At 41.0% G+C, this 13378-nt stretch overlaps 1 protein-coding gene across 4 annotated transcripts in view; it reads left to right on the top strand.

Moving 5' to 3' along the window:
- tle2b (TLE family member 2, transcriptional corepressor b) overlaps positions 1-13378 on the top strand; it is a 78346-nt gene that overhangs the window by 27576 nt on the left and 37392 nt on the right. For all 4 annotated transcript variants that reach the window (XM_039606999.1, XM_039607002.1, XM_039607000.1 and 1 more), the window contains one exon: positions 3176-3220. In XM_039606999.1, the coding sequence (XP_039462933.1) occupies positions 3176-3220 (45 nt within the window). The remainder of the gene's footprint in view (positions 1-3175; positions 3221-13378) is intronic.

Here is a 13378-nt window from a genome sequence, read left to right on the forward strand (position 1 = left end):
ATGAGCTGAGGGGAGGTGTAATGATGGAGAGGTGAAGAGAGAGGCTGAGGAGAGATGGAGAGAGGGGGAGAACAAAGAGAGATGTCACATGTCCTTTATGTTGAGAGGGGCTGGAAAGGGAGACACCTTCATGCAAAGACCTACTCACATGTGTTTGTGTACATATGCTTTCAGCAAAGTTTGTTTGCATTTTCACACGTGAACGAGATCCCAAGATTGCGTCTGCTTTTGTGCACATGACTTCTTTTTCTTTCTTTCTTTTTTTTTGGCCAGTCTGTCCATGAGAGAAATGGAAAGAATAGAGAACTAAATACACAGCGGAGGTGAGCTCGACAGAGGGAGAGAAAGGAGAAAATGTAGATATAGCACTCAACAAGGACGAGAGCGGACAAAATACACAAAGCAAGGGAGCCAAGTAGAAAATGGCAATAGAGCGAGAGAGCATGAAGCGGGGCGAGAACATAAAGGAGAGGGATGATTGATAGAAATTACTAAAAGGGGGAAAGAAAGGCTAAGAGAGTGTAAGGGACAGAAACAAAAATGATACGGCAGATAGATAAAACAAGGGGGGAGGGATAAAAGAGTGTAATGGGGAGAGGGAAAGAAGGTCAGAGAAATGAAAGAAAAGGATAATTGGCCAGAAAAACAGAAAAGGCTTTGGCAGCTGAGAGAGAGAGAGGATGCACAGGAGGAAGAAGGTGACAAAGGAGAGACGGGACAAGAGGGTGACAACAGAGGGAGTCAGGTTTGGTCGCGGTGGGGCACAAAGATGACTTATGGTGATCTCGACTCCTGCAGTTTAAAAAAAAAATCCATTTCAACCTCCTTTCTAAGATGTTTTACAGTAATGATGTCATTCTGTGTCTGCCATCGTTCCTGGCAAGCCAGTAATAATTCATACAGCCACTAGAGGCCCTGACGGGTAAATTGTACTGATGTGCCAATGTGATTTTCTATACCTTGATTAAGGACGATCTATCAACTCACAGTGGTGTCTTTTCCCCAAATAATAGCTATATTTTATGGTATGGAATCACTTTTATATAAATGAAAAGGTAAATGCTTTATTTATAAAGGTGGCCACTCATTTCTGAACTAGAGCAAAAATACCAAGAATTTCACACATGCACAGGCCGAAGTTTAATGACAGGAATACTGACACACCGAAGCAGCAAAATGTGCCACAGCATGTCACTACCTGAGGGAAAAAGCAGTGAAACTGTACCGAGCTTCTTCAAAAGTCTTCCTTTTGCTTGTGATCTTTAGTCGTTCTTGCTGTACGCTACTATGTAATCCTGCAATATTGTAAATATATTGTAGTGATGCAAAAACTGCTTGCTTTTTAAAACATTGTTCTTATTCTTCTTTACATTTTCCCAGTATGTAATTTGAATTCGAGATGGATAGGTGAATCCATGGGTAGAGACAGATAAAGGCAAAGATACAGAGTTCAGTAAAATGAGACAGGAAATAGAAAAATACACTGAAATGGAGAGTGAAAGAACATCTGACAGCTAGGAAAAAAAAGGGAAGGGAATAAGTAGAGAGCAGCATGAGAGAAAAGATGGACTGACAACCCCTTAAAAGATAGAGATTGGAGTGAGAGGGAGGGACCGAATGAGGTGGAGAATAAATGGAGAGAAGAGAGAGCGATCGAGTGAAAATGAGCAAGAGAATACCGAGAGTGGAGTGGGGGGGGAGTCTCACTCTCATCAGTCAGAGCGTTGCTCATCCACCGGCAGAGGATGCCTTTGTCACCATGACGGATCCTCGCTGTCTGTGTGCCGCTCGCCGCCAACACCATTACAGAACATTACTGATGTACACACAGAAACACACAGAGGATTGAGAGACACATATTTAGGAGGGGAACACGTGCAGTGGTGATAGCACATGGCATTTAATAAGAAGAGGCGCAGGTATTGTGCCGGTGTCAAACATACAAAGGAGCACAAAACATACTCACTCAGGGCAGGAGTCTGACATGCGCTGGTACTGATATGTTGTGTTATTGACCTCTTTAGAGCTTGTTTTGATGTGATATGTGCACATTATGCACAGCACGGCTAAAACTGATAATAGTTTCTATGGTAATCGGTCTGTTAGTTAAATAATAAGTCATTTAGTCCAGAAAATGGAGTAAAACTATGCAATAATTATTTGCATATAAATGCAGAAGACACTTTTTTTTTAAATTTGTAAGTTATTTAATTATTAAAATATTGCAAATGATTGACAGTCAGCTGAATCCATCATTAATCAGTTCGATAGCTTAAGCTTTTAGGTGGATAATGACATCTGATTGGAGGCGTTACATCTCGTGTCCCACATCAAGGGAAGCAGCGACGCTTTACGGGCTCTTGTTTTTCTCTGTTAAAAAAAGTTCCTTTGAAATTGGCAAAAAGCAGGAAGAAGGCGTAAATTCATTCTTTTTCTCGTGGCCACACTAAGTCTGCATTTACACCTCACCTGTGTGCTCACAATACCAGCTTTCAGATGTGGTTTGGCCAAGGTTGTAGCAATCCAGTCGCATTGTGTTGTGCGTGCATTTACGCCTTGCATTGCCAGATGTTTTTTACTTAAAATATCCAGACAGATATTTCATGGTAATACTAGGTGTGGAAAGAGATTTTGTGCCTGTACAGTATTTCACACACGGACTATGCACACACCGAGCACAATATGTTCACAGTAAGCATTCACAGAGTCTTATTATTCGGATACAACGCATAGCTTTTTGTGCACATAAAACCAACATCCACACAAACGGTGAGAGAAAACAACATGCAGTTAACACACACAAGCATACTCATAATGTCATGCTCATTTGGCAGCTGTGCACAAATAGTCAAACTGTTAAAAGGAACCCTGACACATGCACAACACACGCGCACATACAAATGTTCGCGTAACACTGAGACAAAAATATCTCATTACCTCCACGTAGACAGACACACACTTGTTGTGCATCCCATGCGCACTCTTCATCTTTTCCGTCTTTTCGCGCGCTCGTTTTCTTTCTGTCGTTAAAACCACGGTGACAAACAGCAGCATATGCGGCTGTGCCGAGCAACAGCTGTTCAATGGGAGATTTTGTGTAAGACTGAATGTTAATGTGGGCTGTGAATAAAATGCTAACAAAGCTCCGTGTGTCTCTCTGTGTGTGTCTCCGCAGTACTATGAGATGTCCTACGGTCTCAACATTGAGATGCACAAGCAGGTAAGAAACTCTGCATGTTGTATGATTGGATTTCTTCCAATCTCCAGGTTGGTGCTGTGTGTTTGGTTGCCATGCATATGTGTGCAGTGTAATGCGGCTGGGTTTAAACTGTATTTTCTTGCGAGTTCAATGTATGCAAACAAATAGGACACTTATTGGTTAAATGTATGGTTGTAATGCTGGTTAATACATGCCACCACCACCATAAAAATAGCTTCAAAATTTATTTTGCGGATAAATACACACAAATATTTCTCTTGACTGAATTTTTGCATGATATTAGTTTTCTGATAGTGTATATATTTGGAAGGCGATGAGGTATTTTGTGGGCAGGAGTGTGTTGGTTAACTTGTTCCCGTATTTTAAATGATTTTGTGCACACGCTTTGGTTTATTTGTGTGCTTGTAGATGGAGAGCCTGCACAACAGATTAGCCTTTCTCCCCAAAGCATTAGGTGAACTCTGCCTGCTACTTAGTACAGAGTTGTTAAAACACAAGCACCGTCTGTTTCCTAGAGTAGTAAAGCACACAGCAAGCTACAGTCAAGTGTTTGTGAAGTGATTACGCTAACGCTACTCTGACTGAAGATATCGGACGTTTTTGTATTATCTCGGTGCACTTTGCAGATGGTCCCCGTGAATTTGTCCTACTGGGGTCGCACGTAGAATTTTCAATAAGCCTCATCCAACTGACCTGCTGCCAGAGTCAGTTTGCAAAAAAACACCCAAACCAAGCGAAACCTTTTATCCATTTATCTTTTTCTCCTACTGCTATGATTGCTCTTTAAAACTGTAATGAAAGCAATAACTAAATATATGTAGCTCCCATCTGTGTTTCTGTAGATAGGTTATGAATAAGAAAATTTAGCTGGGTATCATTTATAAGGCATATGATGTTATTTATGCTCTTCTTTGTGTTTTATGTCCACGAAGGACTATAATGGTGCAGCACGGTTATAGAAAACCCAGCTGCTGGATTCAGACTGGCTGCAGTAGAACAAGTGAAATATGCATTAATAAAGTTCAATAATTTGATTAAGAATTCAAATACTCCACGGCCATGTTGGAGTTTAATTTCAGAACCTCACAGCTGCTTTGTCACTAGTAAATGAGTAAAAAGTGGCCTTGAAAGATTTTTCGCTCTATGGTTACTGACAGGCTCCATAGACGGAGTGATCCCAGTTTTTCCTCCTCATTATGAAGACTAATAATCAGCCGCTAAAGTAGCACGTTGTTTCAACAGGCTGAAATTTTAGTAAGGGTCACTGCCCAACGTTCAGTTTAGACCTGCAGCGATTCATCGAGTAACTTAATAACTTAAAAATTTTGCTTTGATACTTTGTTTAAAACTGCAACTCTGCAGCGCTCAGTTGTCACCGTGTAACAGTTTAACGTGTCTGTCTGCACAAACAGTGTTTACACACAAGGCTGATATCAGGGGTCCTACTATCGCAGTGATGACTGCAATAAGCAGGGGTGAGCCTAAAGGGGGGCATGGGGTGTACTAGACCACATTTATTTTAAGGCTTTAGTAACATTACTTTTGCACATGTAGTTAATATAAAATATAGGAAACACATACACATGAACATACACCAACTCTACCTGATCCAGGTAGAGTTGGTGTATGTCAGTATTTTATTTTATGGCTTTGTGTCGGTTGTATGTATACCTATTCTATTTAACATCACTGTACTTGTGATTATTTATTTATTTTTGCATTTAAAAAAAAAGTTTGCTTTAAAAAATTATTTTAGTATGGCAATTAAATATAACGAAAGGGTTTAGTATTTTTGGACAGATGTTAACTATTGGACACATTGCAGTTTCTCAAATGAAAACCAGTGAGTGCTTCATTTTTTCCCTCTTTGAATAACTAGTATCGCTCATGAATAAGACAAAAGTATTTTATGAGATCACTTGATTCATTTGAAAATTGATGGAATACTCGATATATCTGTGCATGCATCAAAAGCAAGCTCTGCAATCTCTGTATGAATGAAAAAGTCATTGGTTATCTCAAAATTATGATAACCAGTGAATGTGTATTTGTGTGCATGTTTTGCTTGGTCATTATAAAGTAAAACAAAGAATAATGTGTGCGCATGAAAGAAGATATAATTACTCTTGTGAGAGACAGCTGACTGGCACAAAACGGTAACCTTAGCGATGATGAATGTATGTTATACAAAACTGGTGCTGACAGATTGAAGACAGGTGACATTAGCTCAATAAGGATTAGCTATAATCTGCAGCATGTGATATGATCAGGGTGTAAAAATCATTCCCCATGGTTCTCCGACGGCACTGTAAAGAATACCATGTAGAAAGGAGTAAAGGAAGGTCGGTGTAAACTGTGCAGCGTTTCCACTTGTCCTTGCTGAGACTGGGTGTTCCTGTATGGAGACATGTGTCTAATGAGCAGTGTGTGCTCTCAGGAGCCAGTGACTGCTTGAATTCCCACACTTGCTGCTAATTTGCTGTCTGTGTCACGTTACAGGAAAGAACAACAGTCAAACCACACGTAGAAAGACGTGCAGACAGTGAGATAAATGTCTTGGCAGAAGGACAGACGTTAAGACCTGAAAGCTGTTTTTTCTCCGTGTTGATAGAATTATTATCCGTTATTATCCACCTTAAAGGCATTTCCTTTAAGAAGCCTGCATGTTCCTCCCACCTCCCTCTCTGTATATCTATCAATCTATCTGCGTCATGCTAACTCTCTCCCTCGCTCTCTGACTTAGACACTGTCATGGAAGAAAAGACAAGAGGGGTTTATTATTTTCACATTTCACAATGGGCTCTCAACCTGCCTGTTATAGCCTTTCAGAAAGAAGCTCATTGTTTGAAATAATCTCCAAAACGCCTTTAAATGAAAGCCTCTGCACTTCAACCTCGTAATCATCGTGTCATTTAGCCATCAAGGCAATTATAGCGCAAAGACATCAAACAATGGGTCCACATGTTGAGTACTGTGTACATACGTGCTCCAACTCCTCTGCTGGGTGTCGTTAGCAAAGAGAAAACACATGTTTAGGGGCAAGCGGGGCATATGTATCGATTGATCTGAATCAGCTGTAATAATTTGAGTCGAGATCTTTGTGTAAAGCATCCAACAAAAACACTGCATCGCATTCTGTTGTTGCACTAGAACTTCCTCTTAATTCACGTTGTGAGCAAACGGAGTGCAGCACAATACGTCTCTTTCCTTTGGTGAAGTAAGGATGTGTTGTGGATTGCCTCTTATGTTGTAGTAGTTTTGAAAACTACAGTTACAGAAATGAAGCTATCGTCTTCATTAAAAACAAAGCCCTGGAATGGCGCGGCTATGTCTGCAGCCTGTCCACAGCTCGGACACAAGAGTTTCACTACATGTTGTACTCTGTATAATTGTGTATGTGACAAATAAAGGTTGTTTGTTGTTGTTGTTTGTTGTCACCTCGCTGGAGGTTCATCACCTTGGTTCCTGTTTTCTTGTAGCTTTTTTTAGGCCTACAGTCTGCATATCAGATACATACTTAGATTAGTGATATTTAAGACATTATGTAACATGCTTCTGAGGCACCTTCATGCTAATTCAAATCCAGCCTCCACATCTTCATTAAAAATCATTATTCTGGTCTGCTATCATGCATTATCTGTTTTTCCAACGCACAATTTCTGCTTTCAAATATAAAACTAACACAAACACTCAGAGTTTAGTGGATGCACTGGGGGCAATTTGGGCTTAAGTCTCTTTCCCAGGTACGCTCTAACATGCATAGTCTTCCAAAATTTAGCATATTTCTTTCTACCCTTCCTCAGCCTTACAGTGGACACTACTATATGGAACAATTACTGAGGAGCAATGATCAGAAAGAGTGGAAGACTGCAAGAGATGGAAAAAAACAAGAAGGGGGACTAGAGTTGAAAGAGATCGCAGTACTGAAAGGGTACTGTGATGGTTTTGTGTTAGCAACCATTTATTTCATAGAGGAACAATTTGAACTACAATAGGATAGAGAATGGCGACACAAGTGCAGTTCATTATTACATCCACACCTGCATTTACTAATGTTCACTGTGTATAATATCATATAATGATATGTCAGCTTTTATTAGTCCAACTGGGGAATTTAACATTTAAATAATAATACTTGAAACAAATAACGCCAACCACTGAAATGCAATTATCTTTGCTTTCCTTGACATTTAAAGCTACCCCCCTTTTAAATGTATTTTGGGTAAACCAAACAAAACACAGTGAAAGTTTTATGTTAATCACAAAAAGGGAAACTATTACTCAGCAGGAAGGGAGCAGAGATAAAGAGAGCCAGAGCGAGTGGGGAGAGAGAAATATGGCTGGCAGCAAAAGCCAGGCAGAACTGGACTGTCAGCTTTTGTCGCCAAAAAAGAAGAAATGGACTCGGTGCTGGCTGCACCTCTGAGAGATGAAGAGAGAGGAGGAGGGCGAGGGGGAGGATGATAGGTGGGGAGGATGACAAAGAGAGACCAAAGGAGAAGTGAGTGAGGAAGATAGGAGGAGTGGAAGGAGAGATGGGAAGAAAAGATAGAATGACAGGAGGAGACCAAAGAGCCGGAGTGGGGCATATGAGAGTGAAAAAGAGAGAAAGTAATGAAGAAGAAGCGGTCTGGTGTCAGGAACCAGCGAACGAGGCTGCGAGAAGAGCTAGCAGCCAGAATATGAGAGCGAGGAAAGGTGGAAACAATTTATGATTGAGCAGCGGGAAGGAGAAGTGCATATGTGCAGAAAGAAGAAGGAGGGCGGTTAAAAGGGATAGGATAAGATGTAGGAGAATCGGCGTGAGAGGAAATGTGAAGCAGATAGCAAAAGAGTATGCACGGTATCACAAGTAGAAAAGGAAACAGAGAAGCCCAAATTGACAGAAATAGAATAAAAAGAAGGCGGTGGAAGAGAAAGTGGTCTAGCATGGAAAATTAGGCAAGTACTGTAAAAATGGCATCAAAAAGAGAAAGAATGTAAGAATTTTTGAGAGAAAAGAAAGTGGACACAGTCATTGCACAGAACGAGAGGTTGTGGAGGATGTTACAAAGGGAGAAGGGCTATAAAAGTGAGTGGAAGAGTTTGAAAAAGTAAGATCATTTATAAAATGGGGGACTGAAGATATAAAAGTACAAGTGCATGTAGAAAAAGACTGTCAGAGTATGGGAGATAGGGAAACTTTAAAAAAAAATGGCAGGGAGAGCCGATGTTGGAAAAAGTGTGAGAGCAGTGATGAGAAGGAGAATAGGAGATAGAGATTAATTGAACGGATGAAAGAGGAGAGGGTAAACAGGAAGGATGGAGCCTTAGAAAAGACAGATAAAGACCTCATAGAATAGATGAGGGGGGGGGGGGAGAAGCGACGGAGATGAAAATGAGAGCCAAGAAAAGAAAAAGCAATGGGGGGAAAGAAAAAAGGGGGAGAGGAGAAATAGGGAGACATAGAGAGAAACAGAGACATCAAGGGAGGGAGGGGAGCTTTGAGCTGCAGCACGAAATAATGAATCATGAATAGATTTAACAGTATCTGCTCTTATTTCCTCTCCACACACCCCCAGCCCCCCACCCACCCTCCAGCTTCCTCCTAACATCCTGTCGAGATCACTGCTATTGCGTCTCTCTTTCTCTTTCTCCAGCGCACGCTCTGTCATTATCTGTGGCAGGGCCATCTCATGTCCTGGCATTAATTGAGCTGTAACAGTCATCTCTTGCCTTTCTACCCTTCCTTTGAGTCCCCTCATCTCTCTCTTTTCTGTTCTTTTACAATTTAATTTTCACATTTCTTTAAATTTCACACCGCTTTTTTATCTCTGCGCTTCTTTCTTTCACTCTCTTCCTCGTTCTTTCTTTCTTCTTCCTAGCATCTCCCTCCTCCTTCTCTTAGGCTGTATGGAGACACTGACATGCATGCACACACGCACACCATCACATTATCTCACTTCCATTATCATATCATATATATATATACTAGCTGTATCCCCAGGAGGAGCGAGCGAGGCTGTGAGGACTTTACGCTGCTCTCCGTGGTTATTCTGTATTCATTGATATAGCACTTTTGGGGCTTGAATAGTTATTGCCTGTATCCCCTGCTATGCACAACATGTATATTCAGTATATTTTGTAATTCATCCATAAACTGTGAGCTCAGAGTTGTTGGCAGAGGGAAGCTTACAGATGCAATGGTGTGCTGTATGTCTTGAGATGTGTTTTCAATAGACTGAAACTTGTTTTGTATTGATGCTTAATTCTGGAAGCAGATTGATAAGTTGGTGGGATGGAAGCTGTGTTTCCCACAAGAGCACAGTGCAGTCTGGGAGACTGTGAAAATGTGAAAGGCAGGAGGTTAATAAGATAGAGCCAATACTTGTTTGCTGTAGCAAAAAGACAATCGCAGCAGAACTAACCAGCAGCTTAAGATTCATAACTACGGTGAGCATTACACGCATTATTGGTACTTACCGGACAAAAAGCTTCACAGGTTGGAAGTTCACGGTTTGATTATGATGATGTGAATACAAATATTTCCTAAAATAGTCACAAGTACAACCTGGACAGACACAGTTTCAGTCGATAAAAGTGTAATTTTGAATGGATCCTTAATGTGGTGTATTTGAACTGAACCGAAGAGAAAAAGAGCAATACTGGCAGTAGCATGATACGCCACCATTTCACAAGCATCATATTATTGTTCATCAAAAATGATTGACTTGAACACAAGATGATATTTGCATCCCATCTTATACGATTTACAGGATGGGATGTAAGACGGACACCCTCTCTACTTTTGAGATTAGCTGTAAACATTTCTTGTGTGTCTTTGTCCTGCCTCTCTCCCCTGACTCATAACCAGTCACGGCAGGTGGCCGCCCCCCCACCCACCGCCCCCCAAGCCTGGTTCTGTCAGTGGTTTCTTCTATTAAAGGGAGTTTTTCCTTCCCACTTTCACCAACACGATCGCTCACAGGGGGTCATCGGATTGTTGGGGTTTTCTCTGTTTTCTGTGCGTTATTGTAGGATCTTTAGCTTCCAACATAAAGCACTTTGAGGCAACTGTTGTTGTGATTTGGTGCTATATAAATAAAGTTGAATTGAATTGAATCATAGAGAAGATCAGAAGGTCACTATGTCCTCACGAAATCCATCTTTGGCCAAGAGTTCTTGTCAAAATGTTACACATCAGATATAAAGTGATGAAATAACCATAAACTGTTAATTCACGTTTTTCTCCTGTTAATGTGGGAGAGCTTAGCATATTATCAGTGTTACTGCTCCATGCATTAGGTTTTGTGACATGATTTTTACCAACAGTGGTGGAACTGTTTGTCTTAACAGTTCACTTGGAGAAGTTCCTGTGATTGTCACTATAATGACTTACTGGAACTCCTACTGGAACTGAGCCATCGTTTATTTCACCAGTCCTTTCCCCGCTATGCTGAGTCAAAATGTCTGCAAAGACCAGAATTCTAATCAACCAGTGAGTGAAACCGTCTATTTGACGGATCATTAATTGTTGAAGAAGCTGTAATGTAAAGTGACACAAAGATTAGCTGTGCAACTCTAACATAAAGCACATCAATCTTTGTGTGCTGGTATGCTGAGGTGTATACAGGAGTGTTTCACTGAAATGCCAGTAAACCTGTGATACTTATACAGCTGGTCGATGGTGCTAGGTGCAGAGAAACACTCCGCCTTCTAAAAAGACTGCGTCTTCTGCACTATAAGCTGGCTAACTGAGACTATTTTGGGGGTTGAAAATGACAACATATTCATGTATCTTTCCTCTATTTTGTAGTACAGCGTTGAACGGTGCATCCTCACAGTTTCAGTGGTAATATGCGATTTCAGCAGTAGGCTCCATTGCTTCTTTGCTGGGGTTCTGTCCCCTTGAAAACCCAGGGGGTCTACAGGGGCTGTGGCAGCATTTCAGTAACTGCCTGGGTAAGTGTTTCTGTATGACTGGATCGGGATCTGACAGTGCATCGCAAAAAAAAGAAGCTCAGATGACTTCCAGGATTCATCCTTAGACTGCCTCTATATCTTCACCTCCTTCCTAACAAAAATAAACTCCACACATTAGTGTCTAAATTATACCTGGAAAGGAAGCAGGAGTGGATGAAACGCACATGGCCTAAGCTTATGTTGCATCATGTAGCCGCTCTCCTCCCTAACAGTCACTCCACAATCTTATCACTGGAAACAGGAAAATCCTGCCTTTGACTCCAATTTGGAAGACTTGATCTCGTTAATTCATTATGATTATGCATGTACAATGATCGCTGCTTTTAGATGTGTATAAATGTCTGCCTGATTTATTTAGAAATCAATATCCTAAGGAAGCAAATAGCAGCCTTTATGAGTCAAGCTTGCGTGGTCGGCTGATTGAAATCCGTGATTTTTACATAAGGATCAACACTGAGCCGTGACAACAATTTTAACCAGTTTGACGTTTCAAAAATTATTCACACGGGGAAGCTGGGGTTGGAACTGCTTATTTGTTTGCATTTAAACAGCTTGATAGAACGCGATGCTACGACACAAGACTACTGGGCAGCAAGGGCAGTTAATTAGGGATTAAACAGCAGGAAAGTGTGAAGTTAAAAGCCGGGTCACAGCTGAATTTTTATAATGGTGCATACAATACGTTGCTTTCGTGGCAGAACACACGCATTTACCAACTTGTCTTTTTCTTACAAATACCTGTATTTTGCTTTCTGGTTACACTCACACGCAGTGTAACCCTATAGTGTGATGTTTGTAAGCCTTTAACAGCAGTTTTAAAAGACGTCTGCACCAAACTCATTAAATATCGAGGTCAGTTTAACTAAGTAGTGTTTAACCTGTAGAAAGAGAAAGAGAGAGTGTTTAAATGTTTTAACCTGTTTCATCCTAGCATTCCTTCCTCTTTTCTGCGTGACTACATGTATATTGCAACCATGTTACAAGCAAGTAAAAATAAAATACATCTGCTTTATATACCTGTCGTGTAAGTGGCCCTGCCATGAAATTCCTCCACTGTCAGATATGTTTTGAAATACCCTCTGTAATAATTTTACAGGCTAAGAGGCAGAAAAGGTGGCCAAGTGGTGAGTGAGAGCATCCCATTAGTGAAAGGTGTCAGTGTGTCCTTGAGCTGGAGTGAACCCCTGGCTGGTTACTAATTTTAAGCCATTTAGGATAATAACAGCGTGAGATAAAAGCTTTAAAATTAGTAGCTGGGAATTGGGGGAAGCCAAACCTAAAACCTCAAATACTTATTAAATTATAAAAATTACACACAAGAGCGACGGCCAGCGTCTTTCCGGTCATCTTTCCGAAGTTTGGTTCCTGAACTTCAGGATGAGACTTGGTGAAATAAATACTCGACAGGAAGGGGACGCTGCGTTATTTCAGCACACATTTCCCCTCAATAAAGAGCAGCGTGGGTAAGAATGCCAGATTCCCATACTATATATGGTATATTATAAGAATCAGCAATGCACACACATATATATGTAGCCTTTACATAGTGTATCAGGATTCTAGTTAAAGAGATTGTGTGGTGCACAGAGCAGGCAGGATATTATAGGAGGCTGTGTTTGATAGTCAGGATGCTCGGCAGCCAGACTGTTTCCCCTGTGGACTCCTGAGGACAGATGAAGCAGCTGGCTGTCCTTCCTTCCTGTTCCCTCCTTTCATTTCACCACCACACATATGAGGCCGAGGGTGTGGGAGTGTGTGTGTGCGAGCGTGTGTGTGTGTAGGCACGCTTTTGTGTGAGAGAAAAACAGCGAGTTTCCCAGTCATTTTTGTACTCTCATTTATGTGGCGGGTTATGTTATAAAGTAAACAATTTTATATTTCTCAGCAGTCAACGAATAAAAAAAAAAAGTATTTGAAACGAGCCGAGTAGTAGTGGGAAAAACCTGAGAAAAAGACAGGAAAGAGGCTGAGCAGAGAAATAAACAGAGAAGATGAATAAAACAGAAATGGGGACTAAGGAAGATTAAGAGAGAGTACAAGCAGGAGAGAGAGATCACACGAGAGAATATTTATCTGCTTGCGTCGTATAAAAAATTGTGTGCATGCGCTCATCCTCCAGCCTAATTAGCCCGGGCTGTCTGGCCTTTTTATGCATGTGTTTGTACACATGCGTGTGCGTGTGTGTGTGTGTGTGTG

This window comes from Oreochromis aureus, linkage group 23 (assembly GCF_013358895.1).
Source record: "Oreochromis aureus strain Israel breed Guangdong linkage group 23, ZZ_aureus, whole genome shotgun sequence".
Lineage (NCBI taxonomy): Eukaryota > Metazoa > Chordata > Actinopteri > Cichliformes > Cichlidae > Oreochromis > Oreochromis aureus.